The sequence below is a fragment of the Paralichthys olivaceus genome, chromosome 7 (assembly GCF_024713975.1).
Source record: "Paralichthys olivaceus isolate ysfri-2021 chromosome 7, ASM2471397v2, whole genome shotgun sequence".
NCBI classification, from domain to species: Eukaryota; Metazoa; Chordata; class Actinopteri; order Pleuronectiformes; family Paralichthyidae; genus Paralichthys; species Paralichthys olivaceus.
Genome location: NC_091099.1, coordinates 1,570,001 through 1,594,156, shown reverse-complemented (window position 1 = coordinate 1,594,156; position 24,156 = coordinate 1,570,001). Strand labels below are relative to the sequence as shown.

Genomic DNA, 24,156 nt, shown 5'->3' with positions numbered 1-24,156 from the left:
TCAGACCAAAGTTTAAAGTTCATTTATGTGTAGGAAGAGGAACAACAAAAAAAGATCTGGCATATTTAGGGGACTGATATTTCTGAGTGTGATGTAGTGGATCTGTATTTACGTTAAGGGACTGTCGGGCCTTCGCTATTCTTATTTTACTTCTTATCACTTTCCTGATCTATTAATGTCGTATCGAGGAGGTTTCATTGATTTTTTTTATGAGCATCTTGAGGAAAATAAAAATATATCTTTAAATCAGAACAATAAATAAAAGAATGTCTTCAATTATAAAATAAATTATTTTGTATTGTGACAAGAAAATAAACATCCACTCTTTAATTTACAGGAAAACAGAAGATAATGTTATTAAATACAGCGCTGACATGAACAAGAGGATTTTTTTTACAAGAACACTCAGACTTTTTGACGTTACACAAAATCTCCAACGGTGAGAAAACTTTTATAAACCAAACTGTAATTCTTTTCATTTCAGTGTATTTAAAACTGCGATTTAAAAAAAAGTATAAAACAAACAACAAAAACATCTTCTCTCCAACTTTAAATATCGAACATCATTTCTGATTTTACTTTTATTTGCTAAGTTATGAAATACACTGAAATTCGACTTTTTTCAGCTGAGTTGTGCAAAATCTCCAGAAAGATTCGACGTGAAACCACATGTGAAGAAAGGGGCGAGTGTACGTCTTCATCAGAGCATCGCCTCGACACTGAACCATTTCAGGACGTTCTCCTTGTTCTCTGCGATCCATTTGATGTTGGCGTTGGTTCTCTCGATGGACTGATCCACTGCCAGGGTGCCGGAGCCGAAACCCACCTCTGAGTTATCGGCCTTGAACTGCTGCAGCTGTGACGACAAACAAAACCGAGACATGAGCATCTGGGAGGCGATTCAGCAGTTTGACGTAGCAACAACACGGACACCCGGGATGAGACGCTGTGGAACGTTTTCCTAAATTAGAATCGTTACCTTCGGATTCATTTATCAAAAGCTGCAGAAAAGGATTTCTGTGTTTCTCCCATGTTCTTAGAAGCTGAAAGTTTTTAGTTTTTAGTTTTGTCGGACGAAACTAGAAGATATTTGATGACGTCTCCTTGGACTTTAGTAAAGTGAGCTCAAATTGTTTTAGCCATAATATTTTAACCATCCAAGGTGGACTCACCACAACCTAGGAGATTGTGAAACAACGCTATCTTCTCCTGTAGAGGCCACAAGCCTCTATGATAACAACTGTGATTGACCACGACAACCATGGCGGCTACAATCAGATCATTCACGTTACGACACGACATTAACAACACGGTTCAGTTAGAGAACAAGCAGCTGTAATTCGTTGGCAAGAATCATTTGCAATGGATTATGGGACATGTAGTTCCGTCATTCTTGCAGCTCAAGTTAAAGAGTCAAACGCTTTGTTTCTATTATTCGTCATTCCAGAAAAACTAGTGGATAAAATCAAACATCAAACCTGTTTCAGCTCAAAGTCGGAGGAGAAGCGCTTGGTGACGCCGTTGATGAGGTTTGAGAAGGAGAATGATCCGCCACCGTACCTGTGAGGGGAAATAGATTCAATTAAAAAACACTTTTACTACGTTTTGCTTTCAAACTGTTTGTTCTGCTAATTTACAAACTCGTAAAAGAAGCTAAATGACGTGATAGCTCTTCAGACTACAGACTAATCTCGTTAAAAGATACTTTTAATAACTTTAATCGTTTCAGTCGTGACCAAAGGTCGTGCGAGTCTCCGATGATAAGCTGAACTGTAAAACCACAGTAAATCTTTTCAGCTGCGTTTCACCTCATGTTACCGAACACTCCATAAAACTGTGTTTACAACCTTTTACTCCCGTTATAAATGTCATGTTCAGGACGAGATGCTGAGCACCGCTGAATCTCTGTCAATGATAAAACTTTTCTCACGTTTCAATGTGAGGCAGCGACGTTGGAAGATATTGCATCATACTCACTGACTGAAGATGGACGACCACTGGTCCCTGACAAAGTCCCAGGCCAGAGACTGACCAACCACGTTGTTGGCGATGTAGACGATAGTGGAGGTGGCATCCTGCTTTCGGATCATGTCTGGATCCAGAGTGTACTCAAGGTATCTGAGAGCGATAACACACAACAACAGGAGGAGTTTATATATATAAATATATATATATATATATATATATATATATGTGTGTGTGTGTGTGTGTATAAATGTGTATTTATACTGTGTAAATATTTGTAAGTTGTGGTACAGCTGTGTTTGAGCAGACCTGTTGAGCAGCCAGGGTTGTTTTGTGCAGGACAGAGCTGAGCGCAGTTTTTCAGCTTCACTAGCGATGGTGGCGTTTTTAAATTCTGACCAAGCGAAATCCCACTCTTTAGCGCCACCTGCTGCGATGGCATTGCAGTACACGGTGGAGCGCAGGTTGGGGTGGATCCTGAGGAAGAGATGAAATGTCTCAGTCCCAGAGCAGCACAGATTTATGAGTAGGTTTTACATTGGGATGGTGTTTACACTCACATGTTCTTCTTTGTGTCCATCCATTGTTTGAACCATCCCTTCACCAGGGTTTGACATTCCTCATGACCTGTCCTACAAGCCTGGCTGATCGCATTCACCTGATTGTACCTGAAGGAGACGTGAGGAGGACGAGCGTTAGAAGAAGAAAATGTGAAGAGGACGTGTGGGAACAAAGGAAGACGCAATAAGACAATAAAACAGGACGACTGAGTGATCTTTACTCACTGGTCCATGTGTCCAGTCGGTACTTTGGACCAGTTGTCAGTCAGATTCTTGTAGTAATTGAACAGAGGGACGACCTGTTTCCTCAGATAATCCTAAAAAAACAAGGAGAACATTAAGGTTCGGCTCATTAAAGCGACTCAATTAGCTTTGCTTGGTTTTTCATGTCGCACACCTGCATGGGGCCGTAAACCTCGCTGCGGTCAAACATGAGGTAGAAGAAGTTCAGGTTTCCCAGAGCCGAGTCCCAGGGCATGTAGTCTGTCTCTTTGTTCAGGTACCTGGTCGTACTGAGGGCGCGAACTGTCGGGATGATCTTTGCTCTGTGGAGTTTCCAACGAGTGAAAATAAGTACTTGAATACTTGAAAAGTTTCACAGAGAACTAATAAACGATAAGAAACTCAGACACTGACTCCAGAGTTGCACTTTTCCTGAAATGTTTGTCCCATAATATTTTAAAAATAAATGTGTATCTTCATTATTTAAAAGACACAATTGAAAATAAATGACTAATATTAGTTGTTAAAGATATTACTAAAGGATTTTGCTCACAGGATCAACTTTAACAAAGTATTTTTCCTTTATTTACGGTAACAAGTTAAAAAATCATCTATCATCATCTGTACAATACAACATTACATCAGCTGGACTCACCTGGCCAGGTTGAAAGCATCATCCACCAGCTGAGCTCTGTTGATTACTTCAATAAGCTGGAAAAACAACAGCAATGTCTCTGTTAGTTCTCTTGAAAGGAATCCAGGGTTAATCCTAAGAGTCATTAGGGAACATGTTGGTATGAAGGCATCGGTCAGACGTGTCTTACCGAATGATTGGTGCTCAGAACATTGAGCAGTTTGTCCCAGTTGCTGTCGTCATAGTTGACTCTGTAGTAACCCACGACGTTGATGTTGGCCAGCACCCAGTCGTTTCCTGTTGTCTTCATCGATTCATTAGTTGCTACAGACGACAAGAAGGTCGGCGTTAGAGCGAAACAGTGGGGAACTTGCTCTCATGCGGTTTGATATATACTGATATATGATGTAAACTGTAAATTCATTTGACTTATAATTGATTGCTGAAAAGGCAAACCACAAAAAAAAACTTGTGCTTGCTATCAAAGAATACTGCCTATAAATTAATTGGACTTTTCAAAATCCCCAAATTGTTGTTGTTGTTGACGTCTGTATATCGTACCTGATTTTTGCGTCAGCCAGTAAGGTACCTGGGGTGCTCCAGTCTTAGTCCACTTGATGGGAACAATCCATTCGTAACTGCAGGTGAAACAAATACATGAGTCAGTTTTTGTTGAACAAGTAAATGGAGAATTCATCGGCTGTATTACGGTGCATTATTTTCGAATTAGCACATTGTGACTTTATCGGTCTTATGAGAGGGAGCAAGGAAAGAAAGTGTTTACTTGAAGGGAGACAGAGCTGTGACGTTAGAGTCTGGATCCAGGAGAAAGTGTTTCTGGGAAATGTCCCCAGTGGTGGTGTTTATTGTGACCACAGGGAATCCCATCTGCAGCACCCAGGTGTTCATGATGTCATGGACACTTCCAGGCAGGTCAGTGCCACTGGCGTCAACGGCCTGTGGAAGCAGGAACCAGAGGAAATCGATCAGTAACAGCTCACAGTAGGTTTGACTGTTCGAAATGTAAAGAATGTAGAGGAGAAGAACGTGCCATTTGCAAATGGTCCCACAGGTCGGTGTAAACTGCATTCCCAAATGCAAATTTTTTCAGGTAGGTCTGCAAGAGAAAACAAACAGAGGTTATTTAACTTCGCAGGGTTTCACTTTAATTCATTCGTTAATTTCAACTCTTAGTTCGTCTCTGCCAGAGTTTTGTGCTTCTTTATCTGTTCTGGCACCGAAACCATTTTAAAAGTATTTGAAAAAACTGAAACTAAACTCAATCCTAATGAACACAATCTCATGCGTGAAGAAGATCCACCTTCCATTGCAGAAATTCTTCTTAGAGTGATCAGATGCAATGTCAAACAGAGAATACATTTTCAATGAGGTCCTTACCCTGAGTCCCATTACGAAGATTTCTTCGGTGAGGAAGTCCGACAACATTCTCAGAACAGAAGCTCCCTGAGGAACGACACATGTTCAGGTGAGCGATCTGTGTTCAAGCAACTTTGTGACAAATCAATCAAGTCATTCAGACAATCAATAGTTCTATAGGACAGAAATATAAAATCTAACCTGGGTTGACTGATGTTAGGAATGGAAATGATACGGGAGTGGGACAAAAACAATGTCCTCACAATGTAAATGATTGAAACTCATGAAGTGAGAACTTGGTTTAGGACAAGGGGTCACTAAAGTAAACTCTCCAGGAAGTTAATCTGATTCAGTGTAATATCTGTTGAGTGTGACGCCACCTTGCTGTATGAGATGGCATCAAACAGCTCGCTGATCTGCTCTGGTCTCTGGATGTCTTCCTCCTTAGACGACAGCGGGTGAGAGGAGGCCAGAGCATCGACGGCAAACACCCTGTGGACATCGTTGAGCACGATGAGGTCTTTCTGTTGTGGGGCAAATTAGACAAAAGGCTGAAAACGCCACCGGACACCAGCTCCAGAATTCTCCATCAGACTGTTTAGATCAGTCCATTGGGTGAGAGGAGAAATACTCACTATATTCCAGTCCGGTTCAGCCTCGTTCGCTCCCAGGTACTCAACATAAGATGCAAAGCCTTCATTCAGCCACAGGTCGTTCCACCACCGCAGGGTCACCAGATTACCGAACCACTTTAAAGACAGCACAGAGAAAAATGTGTCAATGCCGTGACAAGGAAAATTCACATGAATGAAACAGAAACATCAGGAATGCAGACATGGTTCGAATGGCTGCTTCAATATTGAATATTTTTTAATTGAGACATGAAGCAAAATGCATCCAAGACTTCTCGACTTCTGTTTCAGTGTTTCCGTGCTCTCCAGTGGTGTTCCTCAGGGTTTTGTCCTGGGCCCTATACTATTTTTTTTACCACAAAACCTGGAAGGTGGAAGGATGTGCAGCGACAGAATGAATTCATGTGAACGCACACAAACAGAGATGCAGATACACAACCAAAAGAGTGAAAGACAAGTTCTCATGTGAGAGAGAGAGAACTGCATTGATGAAACTATGAGGTCTGACTCTGCATGGATGGTAAAAACTTTATGGACCATAGCACCAGCGAACGCGGCAAATAGCGCTGGGCACAGCTAACCAATGCAGCAATGGAGCAAACCATCATTCGTTATGAAACTGGAGCCGGACAAATTACAAGATGGCGCCGCCACAGTCTCAACAATGAAGACATGGAGAGATTGGACATTATCCTTGGTTACATCATTAAACATTAAAAACGAACCATGTGAGCCAGTTCATGAGAGATGATGGTAGCAATCCTCTCCTTGTTGGAGTTGGAGGAGAATGTTTCGTCGTAGAGCAGCGCTGTCTCTCTGTACGTGATCAGACCCCAGTTCTCCATGGCTCCAGCGTTAAAGTCGGGCAGAGCGATCTGATCTGTGTTGGGAAAGAGATCATTCGTGGTTCATGAGCCTCTGGAGTTCCTCAACCTGTGAGTCCTAACTGCATGAGCGTTGAAACATGATACGAGGATTGACCAGAGAATAGAATGAGCTGAAGCTGACTGATTACGGAGCTTCTCTCAAACTGACTCACCAGATTTGGGCAGAGGGTAGCTGGAATTGTAATATTTCTCAAAGAACTTAAGGATGGGTCCAGTTTTGCTGAGGGCGTACGCTCCTTGCCCTGCATCGATAGCAGGCTTCCGGGCGAAGATACGGATCTGAGCAGACAATGAAACACATTAAGAACATTCATTTCTGTTGAATATTCATTCATAGAAACCAGTGAACTTTGTGGTTTTAGATGATACCAGCTGTTTACCGCTATTAAAGTGAGAATACGCAACTTTAATTAAATCTAACGCATTTTTAAAATGATTCTGTTTGTAGAATAATAGTGAGAAACGTTCAAATCAGACACCTAGAGGCCTTAACGTGCATTGCAACATTACATCGTAAATATTCCTACATGTCCCCAAACTACGTTTTAAATACAGCGATGTCATTGTCAGTGTAGTTTTACCTGAACGGTGAATGACGATGTTGTTTGTATCGTTAAACGGTGCGTGACTCAGCGCTCTTAATTAACAGAGCTCTTCAATGTTTTTAATTGAGGGAGGACTATTCTATGAGATGAACAAAAAACATCAGAGATTTTGAAAATAATGTTGTAAGAGCATGAAACTAAAGTCGTAATTGAGAAGAGAGTCGTAGAATAATGAGAATCACAAAATAAGTTTGTCAGTAATAGAAACTGTCAGTTCAGAAAAAAGGGACAACAGTGTTGTTGCTGCTTCCTGTAAATACAAACTGAATGCGTGACAGAGGTGCGTGACAGAGGTGCGTCTTTGTGCGCTCACTCACCGAAACATCATCAACAGTGTTGTTGATGAAGGTGAACTCGCTGACGATGAAGGCCAGCAGGTAGGTGGACATTTTCTCCGTCGGCTCAAAAACTGTCTGCTGCAGATTCTTGCCGTGAATGTTGACGCTGCTTGATTCTGTAGAAGAAGACGATCATTATTATTTGATTTGTTAATATTTATCCTCCTCATTCGTTCAATATGTCCTGGACGGTGAATATAAACCTGTAATTGTGGCGCAACAAACCTTTTTCTGCACCGTTGGACAAGGCAACAGTTCCATGGTCGTGGATCAGAGTGATGTAGAAAACAGCTTTCATAGCCGGCTCGTCAAAACAGGGGAAAGCCTTCCTGGCGTCTGTCGGCTGCATCTGAGTGGTCGCAACAACCCTGGCAGGGAAAAAACAAAAGAGGCTTTGTGTTTGAAAAACAGCTCGACGTTTTAAAATGCTTGTAAGGAGGTTTGCCAGGAGCAAGATGATTAAATGAATTTAATCAATCATTTTTCATCTCTGATGGGTCCGGGACTTCTTTAACCTGGATCAATGCAAAGACTGGAAAGTTCAACTTTATCAAAACAAGGGATTTGTGCAAACAAGGGCGTCGGTTTTTTTCCACATCTGCACATTTTGAGAAAAAATACCAATGTTACAATGCACCTGAAATAAATCCAGGTAAGGTGGGGGCGACCTGATTAGACAGAAAGTGTGAATTCATTTTGGAGTTCAGAGGTTGTTTTCTAAAGCTCGCACAGAGACTAAAGTGATTAGATTAGACATCACCTGTCACTCTACATAAACTCCCTCACAACAGAAAGCAAGGGACTAAAGTGAGTCTTTTGAAACCCTCTGGATTCACATTTGCTCCAGTTGCTTTGACATTATCTGACACATGAAGTGCACGTACTTGCGCTCGCCATTCTCCATGTATTCACTCCTGTAGAAGCCTCCCAGGTCATCAGCCAGCTCTCCGGTGAAGTTGGTGTACAGGTGGTAGCTGTGGTCCTTCATTAGTTTACCATCCAGCTGCAGGACCAGGTACTGAGTCGTGTGCTGCAGCCGCGAAGACTTGATCGCCGGGGCCTTGAGCCCGCTGTTGACTGCGGTGAGCCTCGCCCATTGGCCGTTCTCGAGTTTGGTGTAGTTCAGCTTATTGGAGTGGATGAGAATCAGGTCGGTGTCCTCGTCGCACTTGAACTGCACGCTGGACTCACCTGAAACAACATGAGGTAACTTACTTAGAAACTCGCGATATCAGCTCATACCTCCATCACACAGTCCCAAGCTGCACCACAGTACAAACTCTCACACGTCAGGCGTCTGGACGCGTCTGGTTTTTAAGATGTATATTTATTTTTTCTGGGAAATCAGTGAAAATGTCAAACACTGCATCTCTCAACAGAAAACAGAGCAATGAAAAGTTCCTGCGCCCGCCCCTTCGTCCATTTTAATGTCATCATTTAATAGGTTCATCCTTGGCTCATTACCCATAATTCTACAGGAAAATTAGCTCAGTTTCATTTGAAAATCTGAATTCATGCTTCAATCATTTTAATCATTTCAGATATGTTCGGGTGCTTTTAGAGTCCTCTCACAAACCCTCAGCAGTGATCCTCTGTCACTGAGTTGTTTTTCTTTGTTCCATTTGAAAAAGCAGCTGAATTTTGTTTTTAATCTTGTTTGCACAGATCCCTAATAAAACGTTATCTTCACCTCAGAACATCATAAAATGAAACTTTATCGTGCAACAACTATCTTGTCTGCACAAGATTAAAAAAAAAACATATCACGCATCAGGACTCCGGGCTCCATAAAAAAAAAAACTGAGGGTCCTGGTGAAGTAAAATCTCATCTGGAAAAGTAAAAAAGATTCTGTGAAGCAAAATGATGGAACCTGTAGATTTATCTTATGGCTGAAATATCGTGTGCATCAAATCACTTGTCGTTGCTATTCCGGGAAAATCAAGAACCTCAACAAATAAACAAACGGTGGAATTAAGGTTTATTCCTGAAGCAACTATTCGAAATCAACATTATCTAAAAGTTCACAGAGAAAAAAGTAGAGCGAAGGAGCTTTTCTGATGAAGTTGATGAATTTGATGTTGTGAGCGTCAGATGTCAGGATCCTGATCCAGAATCCTCCACGTGTTTTCTTTTCAGCCTCTCAGCTGTGATTCATTAACCTCTCGTCAGACTTTATCTCCATCACTGTTTCATTTGAAAGAAAAGCTGCCTCACGTAATTCAACTCAAATAACAACACAACCAAAACCAACTGATTCTCACCAGTGAAGATGAAGAGGCTGGTCGTCGGGTCTTTAGTCAGTCGGGGCCACAGGGTCACGTTGTAGTGGTCCGGCACCAGGCTCTTGGGGAGTCGGTACTTGTCCCAAGCTTCGTTGGAGGGGGCGGGCGTCGGTACAGTGGGTTTGGATGTCGTCGGGCCTTCCGTCGGTAAAACCTGATCGCTGTTATTTTTAGCCTTTTCCTGCGAGTAGACGACAGACAGAGCTATGATTGTTGCCAGGGCCCCTGCACCCAGGATGACCCCCAGCACCCCAACAGCTTTACTGATGTAGAAACCTTTCCCCATGTTGTCCGTCTGTAGCGGAGACGCACTGATGGCGAGCAGAGGTGGAAGGTGAACTTTTATAGGACACCATGGGCAGCATGTTCCCTCCCATTCACTGTAACAGGTGATACATTAACAGTGAGATATGGACCTGACACGCTGATAAAAAAGAACACAAGGTAAACAGGAGGTTTCCTGAGGTTAAGAGGAACGTTTATTAGAATTATTCATATTTCCAGAGGATTCATTTATCTCCATTCCATCCAAAATATCACCTACTTGGTTTGACTTTGCCATTTGGAACCAGGATATATAACATTTAAATATATGTAGACAGATCACAGGCTGGCTGCTTTTAAAGGAGAAGTTTTAACCTTTAAGTGAAAACTGTGAGTTATAGAGGAAAAGACACATCAGCCTCGAGCTTGTGCAGTAACAGTGAACGTCCACTTTGAGAACGGCTCTGGTTCCGGGAGCAAATTGAAGATTCATTTTCTCCATTGACATTTCAGAAAGTCCTTATTAAAAGAGTTTTAATCCTGGAACCAGGTCGACCAGCTACAGGATGGAAACTGATCATAACATTTTTGATTCAGGGCAAAGAAATGATTGGAAAACAGAAAAAAGGCGACGGTACAGGACTGTGAACATATTTATGTTGAGAGTGAAGGAACGACGCATCCCACGACCTACTGGGCATGATCCTTTCCAACGATTTGAATTTGAACCCGTTGTAGTAAGTTTTCGTCGTGTGAGAAGGAGAAATCCTGGATCCTCTGTGGTGAACGTCATGTAACACTGAACGATCCGATCACAGCCGACATGATTTAGAGGCACGTCTACCTTGGTTGGTTAAATTCCTATCCCTGCCGGTCGCTGATGACAGCAGCTGTTAGCGTGTTCGTTTTTCATAATATCAAAGTGTTGCTGCAGCAGCTGTAGTTTTATTTGCAAAATTACAAATGCACAGATTTAGCAAGAATATCACATTAAAACTAAACAAATAAAAATTTAGTTCCTTAAAATCAAATCAATCTGCACCAAGTTTCACACACAGATGTCAGACCTTTATAATTCTCTGGGGAATCAGTGAAAACACTGAAACCGCACGTGATCTTGATCCGCACCAAAATATAATGAAATCTTCCTCGACTCAGCTCACGTCCTCTCACCGAGTCCCGTGGTGAATCGTCCAGAGCTGTTTGTGTAAAACTTGTTCACAATCAAACAAATGATCCAACTTGGACGAAACCTTTTTTCCAGGCAGAGGTAAACAGTTCTTATCTTTTCACGGCCGTGATGCAACAGGTTCATCAGGTTCTCGCGCCAGTAAATGAAACTTAAATTAAAAAGACTTTTGATTGAATTAAATGGGGAACTAATAAATACATCTTATAAAAGATTATCTTATCTTATCCTACGACAGGTGAGCCACTCCTTCCACAGAAGAACACGGGAGACATTAAGCTCATTGATAAAAACTGGTTAGTCTCAATCACGACTCTGCCAGTTCTCATATAATCAAATCGCTCATATCTCAAAATCATAACCTTCTTGACAGAGGTAAAACATTTAAATCTTTTAATGGTCATGATGCAACAGGTTCATCAGCTTCTCACAAAAGTAAATGAAACTTCAAACTATTTCGATTCTAAATTCCAGTGCTGGTTAAATAAAATGTGAATTCTGATTAAAAGGTTGTTTCTGAGTGAACTTACGATCAACGTGGAGCAACAGGATTCTGTCATTTAGAAATACAACAATCAGTCACAACTTAAAACCACCAACTGTGATTGTTTTTCTAATCGTCAGTGTTAATGAATTTCATTCAATGAGCTTTGAACTGGTGAAACAAAAAAAGATCATTTTGAATTTCTGGCTTTGAAACTCTTTATTGTCATCATGCTCAGGTAACATGAAGTTGATAAGAGGATCCTCCCTCTAAGACATATTTATATACAGGTGTAATAAATATATAGAAATAAATAACTTCAGTCAAAGGAAATTATTCAAGTGTCAACCAAACTATTTCTAAATTAAATAAATAGACCGTGAACTACACTTCAGATTTCTACGTCCCCTGAAAACAGTAGTAGACTAAAGGAGAAACTGTGTAAAAATTAAACACCACAAGTTGCTGAAATATTTCCTTGAATTAAAAAAACAAATTTAAGAAAGAACATCATGAATCTGAATCAACTGCACATTGAAACGATAAAGTATTTTACTCGTTTATGTTTCTTACATGGCTGATAACACTAACGTTGCTCCTCTCAGTCTCCAGGTAACCTTCGAGTCATTTATCTCGTGATTCTGTAGTTACACTTTAACAGAGGGGCAGTTTAGAACAATCCCACCACTACAGGAACATCCTTTTATGGCGGCGCAGCTGTAAAGCACATTTGAAGAAACTCTCTTTCAGCCCTGCTCGACACCTCGGCATTTCCAAATCCACCCTCTGTCCTCTCATCATCATTTCAGAGATGACGTTCGCTTCTTGTTTTGCAACAGCTGGACTTTGGCAGAGGAGGATGTAACTTGAAAATCTCAAACTCTTTCAATCGTGATGTGGAAAAACAGTTTCATGTTATTCAGTCACTTCACTCGATTTTCACTCTTCTTTCCCGACACGATCCAGACGCACCGAAGTCCATCAACAGAACACATGAGAAAAACAAACGCAAGCTCGGACGATAGTTTGCTCGGCCTTCATCAGATGAAAATATCCTTCAGCCTCTTTTAGCTCCTTGTTTTTTTTAAATCCTGCTTTTCATGTTCTGCAGCGAACAGAGGAAGTTAGCGACTAACATGATGATGACAGGCAACCGGGAATGTTGTGTATTCAGTTTGATTCGATGCGACCCAGTGGTTAAAACATTTAGCTGACACAGCTTTAAAAAGGCACGAATGCAGATAAAAGTGTGACGTTAATGTTTGAACACACTAATATTAACAATTAACACAGCGATAAAAGTGTAGAATTTAAAAACATGACTTTGTCTCAGAAACTTGTACTTCCTGATTCACTTGCAGCTGTGAAATCTTTATTTCATTATATTATTTTATTTACAACAGTTCATGCACAATATATTAAACTTTAAACCAAAACAAACCAACGCAATTATTATTATTATTCACAACGTTGGAATAAAATCACTATTTGAGTTTGGATTTTTTGCAGCATAGCATAATCGTTGGGCATAAATATTGTGCATTATTTCTAAATCACAATTTATGATAGAAGATTATTTATGCTGCAAAAATCTAATTCATTCATTCTCACTAATTTCTTTAAAAAATAAAAAATCAAAGCTAAATTATTATTAAACATATTTCTTGCGGAGTATTTCCATAAAATCCCATCGACTCCATGTAGACGTTAGAATCTCATTCATTCCTGTTGCTCTGGTTTGTGAAACCACAGCAACAGGTTTTCTAACGTCTCCTCCCTGACAACATATTGACCCCGACGGCTCAGATTGTTCGAGGTTCTCACTGTGGAGAAAACAACGTTTTTAGTGGCCGGGGTCATCTGCTGTAAAGCCGAGAGGGGAAAATACAGCTGGCGGTCAAAGATTTATCTCACATGACTGAAACTCCCCTCCGAGATAAACAGAGGCATTAAAAAAGCCTGAACAACATGTCCGAAGCCTCGAGGTTATATAAGATGTAGATAAGTGAATTTGTTGCAGTGGAATCCGGTAAACGAGAGAGAGAGTAACGTGATGACACAAAAATAAGCCTGTAAAATATCACCTTGGCTATTGTGACGCTATCTCTGGCCTTGTGTTTATCGCTGATCTGATAAAAGCATCTGTGACTGTGATGCTCAGATCAAAGTTGAGACAGGAGTTCATTGACTGTGCAGACGCTGAGGACGTATTATTCACTGTGGACGAGTTTGCGACAGCGGATCTGGAACAACTCACATTTAAAAGCAGCGTGCAGATGTTAAAGGTCCAGCCCGTAAGATTTAGGTGAAAGGGAACTATTGGCAGAAAATGGAGAATAATCCTCATGATGTTTTCATCTAAATTGTAGTTTTCTTTAGCCCAGAAAAAGGCCCTTTAAATATAAATACCTTATAATAAAATACTTTATATTTACATCGAGGGGTGTTTTTTACATTAGTCCAGACTGGACGACACCTTTTGAGTTTTTACGACAACTGAAGCTACCACAGGTTCTTTCTCATGTTTGGAAGGAGAGGCATTCAGCTGCAACATGCAACTTCAACACTAACACAAAATCCAACACACTGCACCTTTAAGGCTGTTATTCTGCCATCTGTAGCTTTACTTCCGCAGCGGATAGAGTTTCATCAGTTATCTTGAAGAGAATCTGAACACTGACAAACAACTAGAATAATAAGTCCCTATCTGTGCACGTGCAGTCCTGTTTACAATACTGCTATTTTTATAATAACTTATGTATGTTTGTGCGTCGTGGGAGGAATAAAAGATCATCTTATCTTATCTTATGATAATGACGGGTGAGCAACTCCTTCCACAAACGAAGGAGGTATAAAGCTCGATAAGAAAAACAGCTGGGTAACAGAAGGTTGATCCCAAAGACTTCATTCGATCTGCTCACACGACCCGTGGTCCGACCGCCACACGGTGACCACAGAGAGCGTCATCATCAGAGTCAGAGGTTCAGCTTGTGTCAAGCTAGACTGTAAATAAAGGTCTTTATTTATTGTCTGAGATGTATTTATATACATGAGTACGTGTGTAAAAATATATATTTTAGTGATTGCGATCTGTGTCATATCGCTGCATTAGTTCTCATGTTTATGAGCGTTATTATGGTCTTACCTCTGCATCTTCGTCCTCAGCGGTTGAGTCCGTGGAGACGTCTCGTTCTCTTTGACTACAGAGACTAGTGGTTGGTGAAAGATGGCGGTCCACGCACATCGCCGTGAAACTGCTCTAACCCACATGCCAGCCCTAAGCATTCTTTCTCCCTCCGAGCATATCTGCATTCAGATTTTGTCAAGGCCCTGGATGCACAGGCCACCGGTTCCCAGTGTTCCCCCTCAGCCTGCAGGAGAACCGCACCGACACCATGTGTCGAGGCGTCAGCGGACACCGGTATCCTGCTTGTGTGGTGGTCAAACGTCAGCACGGGTGCAGCGGTCAGTGAGTTCTCGAGCTTTGGACACTAATGCTCATGTTTGGATGCTCATTTAAAAACAGTCATCGTGTGGGAGCTCACAGGTTCATGATGTTTGAGAGGTCAGATTGGAGAGTGGACCCTCCCCGTGACGCGTGGCACACCCGTCTCCTCTGGGCCCTGGTATGTTGTGTGTTTGAACCTCTTTATATACAGTCTATGATTGGAACACGTCGTGCTGAGAGTTTGTCTCTGAGTATTTCCTGCACATTGACTCCTGGTGAGTTTCAGTCCTTTCTCTGTTCAGCCTCTCACTGTGCCCTCGGAGCCCCATATGATGTCACCAACGGAGACTCCATTGGATCCATTGGATTCATTTTCACAGAGATCAGGATCATCCACATGATCAGGTTAGAAATCTTCCTCCTCTGTCTCAGTTCAGCTCAGCGGATCGTTCCTCGGTATCATCGCTTACTAAAAGCTGGGCACAGTGTCGACCCGCAGCGCCCGCAGGTGACGGCCCCGCCCACCTGTGCGGGGCTCACTCCCGCCACCGTGCAGACGGAAACACGTGTCTGTCGCGGGTCTCGAACAGTGAGCGTCACCATCCTCTTGGCTGTAGAACTTGTTATGGGTTTCTACGGCCTGTGGTTGTTGTTAGCAGCGGTGCTAACCTCCTAGCATCCGGCTCTGTGTCCCCCCCCCCCCACAGGTGGAGCCGCTGATTGAAGGCGCGTCATTTCCGGTCGACGTTCCCCGTCAGATTCAAACTGTCCGGTAACTCGGGTGGTTTTTCTCAGTTTACACCTGGAACCACGTCGCGTTCGTGTTTGGGAGGTGGAGGCTTAGTTTAAGTCGCAGCTTAACTTCATTACATGATGCATTCACGTGCTTCTTAGACTCTTCTTAATCTAAAACTGGTTTTAAACTGGTTTTAAACTGGATTCTGACTTTTCCCGACGGACGCGAAGGCAGCGGTCGCCATAGAAACGAGACGCCAAACATTAGAAGAACCCGGAAGTAGGATCTTGTGTGTCTCTGTGGTTTCAGTTGTGTTCAGAGTTTGTGTTCAGGGTTTGATTCTGGAGGCTGGTTCGGTGTCTGTGTAGCAGAATGCCTCTGCTGGTGTCGGATCACTCCTGGACTCAGACCGTCTCCACTGTTCACATACACGTTCCTCTGAGAGGAGCCACAGCTGAGAGAGTGGACATCGTCTCCACAGACCAGTACATCAAGGTGAGCTTTCTATCTATCTGTGGTTTTATCCGTCTATCTATTCTTCTCTGTGTGGATTTCCTCAAAAATCGTGACGTGAACTGAACTTAATTTTCTCTGGGATAACAAATGTTGACTCAGGTCCGAAACCTTAAGAATCGTTAAAACCTTTGTGACAAATCGAGCTGATAAATATCCAAACGACCAATTATCTCACATTTAGTTACGACGAACACAAAGTTGTAAACATGTTAGAACACACTTTTTTATGAGCATGTGATTGGATAAACCAAGAAAGGATCATTAAGTGAAATGTCTACACTCACATGGTTGCATTTTATAAAGTGGAGATACAACGATAAAGGTTTTAAAAGAGGGTTCGATGTTTCTCTTTATCGATGAAAGGTCTTCCATGTTCTACACAGGTGCATTTCCCACCATATCTGTTTGAAGCGTTCCTGCTGGAGCCTGTCGACGATGACAGGAGCACAGCAAAGGTGGGAAACGGAGTCGCAATCCTCAATTTGACGAAGAGAGACAAGAAGGTTTGGAATCACCTGATGATCGACACAGGTGAGAGCATCCAGCTGATCTCGTTGACGTTTCACAAAACTGTGACGTCCTCCGTTTCCACCCTGGATCGAGTGATTTCAATGGTTTTGCGAGCAGACTGTTATTCAAGTAACAAGCTTTTTTACTTTGCTTCAGAGGATAAAGCCAAAAAGAAGGAGATCAGAGAACAAGCTCTGTTGAAATACCAGGAGAAGCTTTCAGCAGAGTCCAGATCCCAGAAGGAGAAGAAGCTCGCAGAGAAGAAATATGCACTGGAGACGATGATGAGGGTAAAATATCTGCTCATACATCTCGTCGCCAGGCGTCCACGCTGAAATATATCAGGACTTTTTATGTCATCGTCTGTTTTAATTGATCACAGCTCGACAAGGAGGGAAGAGACAGCGTCCAGAAAACGAAGGACGCCGAGCGAGCGAGAACCACGGCAGAGCTGGAAGCATGGCAGCGGACACAGAAACAACGAGCAGAGGAAGAAGCTGAACTCCGACGTCAGAGAGACGATCAGAACAACCTGAAAGCGTTGACCGAGAAGACAGGAGCTGGAGGAAATGTTCAACCCGGTTTGTAATTTTCCTATTTGATTAAATTTGTGCCAACTTTCCATTGTTGGGTTTATTATGATAAGTTTGTTCCTGTGTTCAGGTCGGAGTGGCGGAGAAGTGAAGCGTCAGAAGAAACGAGCGGACCTTCCCGCTCCGAGATGCACGGGAAACATTCAAGTCACGTTCACCCCGCGAGTTTTTCCAACAGCCCTCAGAGAGTCAAGAGTTGAAGAGGAGGAAGAGGTGAGTCCTCTTTCATTACCTCCCCGTCTGGTCGTGAGGCTTTCCGACCTGCACTGAACTCTGGGTAATCTCCTGAAATCAGCCAGAGGAGCTGCATGTGAGAGCTCACACAGAAAGACCAGTAGGGATTCGAACGGGGAGCCATCTTGCCGGGATGCGACTAACCACCGCGCCGCCGTCCACCACTCGGCCTCGACTCTCAGTTCTTCTGCCGACAGGATGTTTCTGTGGCGTCTGTCCCATAATGAATCTATTAATCATCCTTCACGAGTCCTGGCACGGACTTTTTATTTCTCTGTGGACTTTGTAACGTGTCTCATGAAGACATGTCTTGAAAGATGTCTCTGTGCTAGCTAATGTTTGGATGCTTCGTGTTTTCACTTCATAACCATCAGTGGCTCAGGAAACAAGCTGAAGCCAGACGTGCAGTGAATGCAGATGTTGAAGAGCTTAAAGAGCTGAAGGAGGAGGACAGGAACCCCGACTGCTTAAAGGACAAGGGAGAGTAAGTGACGCCTGTTCCCTTCATACAGAATCTCCTCTACATATTTAACAGCACTTGAGTTTCTCTTACTCGTCTGAACCGACTCTTTCAGTAAATATTTTGCGGCCGGGGACTTCCTGAGTGCAGTCAACGTCTACAACCTGGCCATCAAGCTCAACAGGCAGATGCCGGCTCTGTTTTCCAACCGAGCCGCGTGTCATCTGAAGTTAAGGAATCTACACAAGGCCATCGAGGATTCCTCCCAGGTCTGTACCGTCTGAGTTTCACATTATCGTCTGTTCTCCACCGCACGTTCCAAAGAACATCCAACCAAAGCTGCACGCTGGTGTCTCTACCTCATCACTGCTGTGTGGGACGCTGCTGTAAATCTGCTCCTTATATTCCACGACAGTGTGTGGACATTCAGTCTCAACACAATCACGTGCACCACTGTGAAATGTGCTTGAGGTGTAGAAGAAGAAATACAAGACTAACCGAAAACCAAAAACAAACATGGTTTGTGTGATAGTTAGTTAGTTACTTAGTTAGTTTGTTTGTCAGCAGGATTACACAGAAACTACTGAACTGATGGTTCAGCTGATGTAGAGCAGCTGTAAACATCTGCTCACGTTTCTCTGCAGGCTCTCGATCTGTTGACTCCACCGGTCACTGCCAACGCTGCTGCCAGAGCCCGAGCCCACGTCCGCAGAGGATCAGCTTTCTGTCAGCTCCAGCTCTACACTGAAGGTTTCTACGCTTTGTCGTTTTCATTCGGTCCAGTTACAAATTTGAATGTCGACACTAATCAAGACAATAACAACACATCACAGCTGCATGTCTCTCAGGACCTTTCAGGTGAATGTCAGCTCATTTGTTTGTGACGTGTTTTCTCAGGTCTTCAGGATTACCAAGCCGCTCTGAAGATCGACCCTCACAACGAAGCTCTGCAGAGAGACACCCAGAGAATACGAGACGTCATTCAAGGAACTGAGACTCAGTGAGACACCGATGATCTGTGGCTGCTTAATGTCTGTTGCTAAATAAATGAGGTGACTGATAAAAGAGAACCAAAGGTATCGAAAGAGTCGATCCGCACTCACGTCGAGCTCCCGATTAATAATTCAACGAGTCAAACGTTTCAATCGATGAGATTCAAAGGATTTTTCACCTGCTGCTCAGCAAACAGCACGACGACCACAGGACGAGAAACTCAGAGGAAAGATGCTCCAGGAAATCAGAGGCGTTCGTAAAATGATAGCATCAAAAAACAAGGACGGCAAAAATCCAGTGATCAATGAAACAGACAGAAACAGAAACTAGAATCTGAACAGACTCAAGATTCTCGTCTGTGATCAGGATTCTGCACAGGAGAGGGGGGGGGGGGGCAAATATAAAATACATGTGTTTAAGTACAATGATATTACTACATCATAAAGAGATTACAGAGAGGAACACAAACTTCAAAAAACAAGTGAAAAAGTAGAAATATGTAGAATAACGTGAGTCACCAACAGTCAGACACTCTATCAGTGTGTGCACAGCGCCCTCATGTGGTCAAATGTTACTTTTCTATGAACAGCGGGGAACGACGTCAAATATTTCACTGAAGAAAAATGAGCTGAATTCGTTTAATTCTTGAATTTTTCATTGTTTTTCTCAGAGAATAATTTCTGGATCCTAATGAAACAAATTCAGGAAACTGACATTCATGTAATTTGCTGCAGAAATGAAAATCCAGATCTTGATGAGGTGGAGGTTTGAGCAGACAGATGTGGGACCTCATTTGTAAAACAGCAGGATTCAAACTCACAGCGTGCCAGTTTGTTTTCATAGATCCCAACTTCTGCACGAGAAGTTCAACAAAATCAGGTCTGAAAGTACGTCATGGTTTTAAATGAGGCCCCGAGTGTTTGTGGTCCCTGATGGTAGAAGCTCACGCTGACCAGTCACTGCCCGTCCTCTCAGCCCCCGGACAGATTGAAGGGATTTGGGAAATCGAATGCTTTTCTTTGAAACCACTTTCTGTGTTTCTGTGCTTTTTTTATTTGGCTGTGAGTCTGAAGTGCAAATTGAGGTCAACCGATCGGACCATCCAGCGGGTCAGGACCCGGGGCCGCTGGGTCATGGGAAGGATCTGTGTTTCTGGATGGTTCTCGGTGGTTTGGTGCTTTATTCCCAGGTCTGTTATTCGCTGCTGGTTCTGACGTGACTTCCACACATTCTGAAATTCCTTTAACATGACAGAACACAGATATTATAACTCCACCGGCGTTAAACCAGGAGTCCACAGAAAAGATCTCAGCAGATCAGAGCTCAGGTCCCATGTGACGGTGAAGTAGCACTTGAAGGCGTCGACCACACACCCTGCGCTCAACACCCGGGACACAACTGAAATCTGTAAACACCCTGAAAAGCCACTATTCTCTTTTTCCTCTTTTTCATCTCCCACCGAATTTCTGTTTCTTCTAATCTCCTCATCAGATGTGCCAAAAGCTTCCCAAAGAATTACACATGGATCAGATTCAGCGTCAGCAGAATGGGATCATTAAGAGGCTTTGATTTGCAGCGGAGCGGCATTGTGGCCGAGCGGTTTGAGTGAATGATCGTCGCTGAATGACTTCTCTCAGCATCTGAAAGGAAACACAAGTCCAGCGTGCACACGGACAAGCGAGGACGCTCAAGTGTTTTTACAAAAGATTAATACGAGTGCTTGGAAACGAAGCGCACGGAGACGCTGGCGACTCACACTGATGACTTAACTACGCTGAGAGGGTTTGTGATGAAACAATTTACATTCCATTTTATTCCAATGGCTGTGAAAGAGGAGGGAAAACACAAATACGCTCTGCGACGCAATCCTGGAGGAGCGATCTCTCTAAACTGGAAGGTGCTCAGAGAACGCAAAACTCCGCCACAGCTAGCGAAAGATCTCGCCATGCAACAGAACCAAAATGACGTCATGATGACATCATTCATACCAAGTGATCATCAAAGATGTAAGTTTTAAGATCCCGTCTTCTGAGTCCCTCGTGACATCGCTCACGATATGACATCATATGATTGGGAATCATTTTCGGCTTCATGTGGTTTATTATGTGCGGAAACTTTTGGGACCTTATTTTTGTTTGACCTCTGACCTTTGGGTCCCCACGGATCCTTTAAAAGTCTAAAAAACGTCTTCGTTTAAGAATGGCTGTACATTTCCGAGGGGAGCCGTGAAGTTAGATCAGGGACAGTGAAGTTAGTTTAACGAGAAGTGACTGGACACGATGAAACAATCCAGTGATTCCTGTGAGATGAGAATCTTACCGCAAAATACTGAAACTCCTTTAAAGCAGCAGAAGTTGGAGGAAGTTTGTCGAACCCTGGATCAATGACCTGGAGTCCAGTCACAGAAACACGACCAGAGCTTTGTTTGAATCTTAATAATTTCACCTCGACACAAACAATCCGAGCTTGTTTTTCTCGAGGGGCTGAATTGAGTCCGAGGCCGCCTCCTTCCTGTTGTTGTGTTTGATTGGCAGGAGGTCGTCCCTCTGGGAGCTGACTGACCAGCAACATATGGAGCCTTTATCCGTGCACGCTGACCAGGACACACACTGCTGCTCCACGACACCGACTCTTTAACCCATTTAACACACTCGGGGGGGGGCGACGGGGGGGCAGGACCCCATGTTTATACATGTTCCTGCACCATGAAATTTAACCAGCTCCTGGGTCCAAAGTTAAGGTCAGTTAGTGTGAAGGACAAAAGTGACACGGACAAAGTACAAATACATAAATGAAGTAAATAAACAGAGTTTATTCTACTTGAATAAGTTTGACGTCTTTTTGAACTTCTGTGATGTTCTGGATCTATTCACAGCAGATGCAGAGCGACACTATTATTCATTTGACGAATGTAAAATCATGAATCTACTTTTACTTCTGCTTTGTGAAAAATATCAGACATTTTCTGTCCCTTCAGCTCAAACACATCCAGGACCATGGATCCATGGTTACATATCGATGAGTGCAGTCGAACAAGTTCACTGTTACATCTAACATCTTTAATATTGTATATTTTATCCTTTAAGCTTTGGTCTTCATTTATTTTGATTCCTACTTTGAACCCAAGTCTTTATATCTAAATAATGATTCTGCAAAAAAAAAGTTTAAACAAGAAAAGTCAAGTGAAAACGGAAAAATCAAGATGAACAGAGACGTAAAGAAACATCTGATGAAACCCAGTGTAAGAATAATAAAGTCTTTAGGAAACAGACTCCCTCTGAAGTTGAGTTGTCGAACACCTCAGGTACAGACTCCAGCAGCAGCGGAGCTTTAACAGTAACGAGGCGTTCAATGACCTCAACCTTTCCACACAGAGAAAAAATCTCATGGAACAAATACATGAATTAAACAGGATAAATCCTTGTTAGTGTGAAGAACAAATGAGCCGAACAAGTTCCACCCAGACCTGGACCATCCTCCATTCTCCTCCTTCCATCCTCCTTCCTCCTCCTTCCATCCTCCTTCCCTCCCTCCTTCCTCTTCCCTCCCTTTCTGCCCAGCTGAATAACCACTAAAGGTAAATTAGATCATAATGACCCTGCAGCATTCATACAAAACCTGATTAGACACGCAACCCTCTGCTTAATGAGCTGAAAAACTGCTCTGTGTGTGTGTGAGTGTGTGTGTGAGTGTGTGTGTGTGTGTGTGTGTGTGTGTGTGTGTGTGTGTGTGTGTGTGTGTGTGAAATGTCTGTATTTTGCTCCTTTAGTTTCAGTTCTGTGTGGTACCCTCTAATACACAAAGACACTAGTAACCATGTAAAGGCACACACACACACACACACACACACACACATGCACACACACACGCACACACACGCTCACACACGCAGAAACACACACACAGCGATGTAAAGAGTGTTATCATAGAAACTGAGCAGGTGTTTTATCTAAGATGCTTCTGATTTAATAAAAACTGTGGGTGTGAAAAACGTCCCCGAATGTATTTTTGCAGCACGTGAACCACATGAGAACTGTTTACTCACCAAAGATCCAAACCTGAGAGTTACCGCCCTGGTCACACGACAAACAGGAAGTAAAGCTCAGTTCGTTTGGTTTAAACATGTGTCGAATCACGTTATCACCTGCACAATGAAACAAGATGTGCTGCAGAACGTAGAAAGAAAGAAAGAAAAGTCCACACCGTTAAATAATGAGGGGGAAACACAGTTTGCTTCTTACCTCAAAACAAATAGTTGTTTTACTCTAATGTTGTCATTAACTTAAAGCTTAAAGTAAATCTAGGGTTAGTGTTCGACTAACTTAAACTTTAACCTGAACCATCGTCTCCCTCTCTTTCCTCAGCCCTGCTCTTATGTTGCCTCTTCCCCTCCGCCTGGTCGGTGATAAGGAACTGCCTGTCCTGCCCCTGTGGATCTGTTCAGAGTGTGTGTGTGTGTGTGTGTGTGTGTGTGTGTGTGTGTGTGTGTGTGTGTGTGAATGATAGCCCACCCCCTCTCTGAATTATAGACTCCTCGGGGTCACCCTGCCGCCCCCAGGCTCCATTGTTGTTGCCCCACTCACAGCTCCTCTCAGCTGCACTTGACAGCCCATTGGTATGGATGTTAGTATGTGTGTGTGTGTGTGTGTGTGTGTGTGTGTGTGTGTGTGTGTGTGTGTGTGTGTGTGTGTGTGTGTGTGTGTGTGTGTGTGTTTCCTCTCAGGTAGAGGAAGGCAGCAGATCGCTCCCGGCCTCCCAGCATGCCTCACTGCCTCTTTTATAGAGTCTCTCTCTCTCTGACTGAAAAGAGCCTGATACTTAAATCCAAGTGAGACTCAGTCTCCAGGAAGAGACGAAGAGAGAAGAAGACAGAGAGAGAGAAGAAGAGAGTGAGGAGACAGAGAGAGAAGAAGAGAGACGAGGAGACAGAGAGAGAGAGAGAAGAAGAAGAGAGTGAGGAGACAGAGAGAGAAAGAGAAGAAGAGAGTGAGGGATAAAGTCACGAAACCTTTAAAGATCTTTTTGGAAAGCGAGAGAATATTTACGGTGATAGAAAAACAGAAAAGAAAAGCACATTAGAGATCAATGAAAAAGTTCACTGAGAACTAAAACATGTTACATACGTGTTCAACATCGTTCATTATTCACTCTCTTCGATTCGATCCACCACTGCAGCAGTTAAAGCCCAGAAACCTGTGAGACATGAACTCTGGGAAACGAGCAAAA

The 24,156-nt window shown here is 42.9% G+C and overlaps 2 protein-coding genes across 5 annotated transcripts; one reads left to right on the top strand and one right to left on the bottom strand.

The window, feature by feature from the left end:
- Nucleotides 1-312: 312 nt before the first annotated feature.
- LOC109643991 (aminopeptidase N-like) lies at nt 313-15,293 on the bottom strand. Of its 3 annotated transcripts, XM_069527959.1 has the most exons (23): nt 14,586-15,293; nt 9,780-9,883; nt 9,483-9,684; nt 8,105-8,411; nt 7,446-7,588; nt 7,200-7,336; nt 6,430-6,556; nt 6,116-6,270; nt 5,394-5,507; nt 5,139-5,282; nt 4,780-4,845; nt 4,433-4,498; nt 4,166-4,338; nt 3,943-4,019; nt 3,572-3,705; nt 3,403-3,458; nt 2,923-3,070; nt 2,751-2,842; nt 2,526-2,633; nt 2,275-2,442; nt 1,978-2,118; nt 1,479-1,560; nt 313-856 (listed from the first exon to the last, which is right to left on the bottom strand). In XM_069527959.1, the coding sequence occupies exons 4-23, from the start codon at nt 8,206-8,208 to the stop codon at nt 701-703; spliced, it is 2,391 nt and encodes a 796-aa protein (XP_069384060.1). In that variant the 5' UTR covers nt 8,209-8,411; nt 9,483-9,684; nt 9,780-9,883; nt 14,586-15,293; the 3' UTR covers nt 313-700. The 3 variants fall into 3 exon arrangements, with proteins under 3 accessions (XP_069384060.1, XP_069384058.1, XP_069384059.1); XM_069527957.1 differs by having other exon boundaries at nt 9,483-9,883; XM_069527958.1 differs by lacking the exon at nt 9,780-9,883.
- dnaaf4 (dynein axonemal assembly factor 4) lies at nt 15,232-19,007 on the top strand. 2 transcript variants are annotated; one of them, XM_069527963.1, is made up of 10 exons: nt 15,232-15,293; nt 15,993-16,119; nt 16,524-16,671; nt 16,807-16,940; nt 17,033-17,231; nt 17,314-17,456; nt 17,852-17,961; nt 18,053-18,206; nt 18,582-18,687; nt 18,835-19,007. In XM_069527963.1, exons 1-10 carry the CDS (start codon nt 15,286-15,288, stop codon nt 18,939-18,941), a joined length of 1,236 nt encoding a protein of 411 aa, XP_069384064.1. In that variant the 5' UTR covers nt 15,232-15,285; the 3' UTR covers nt 18,942-19,007. The 2 variants fall into 2 exon arrangements, with proteins under 2 accessions (XP_069384064.1, XP_069384065.1); XM_069527964.1 differs by lacking the exon at nt 15,232-15,293 and adding an exon at nt 15,387-15,903.
- The last annotated feature ends 5,149 nt before the right edge of the window (nt 19,008-24,156 follow it).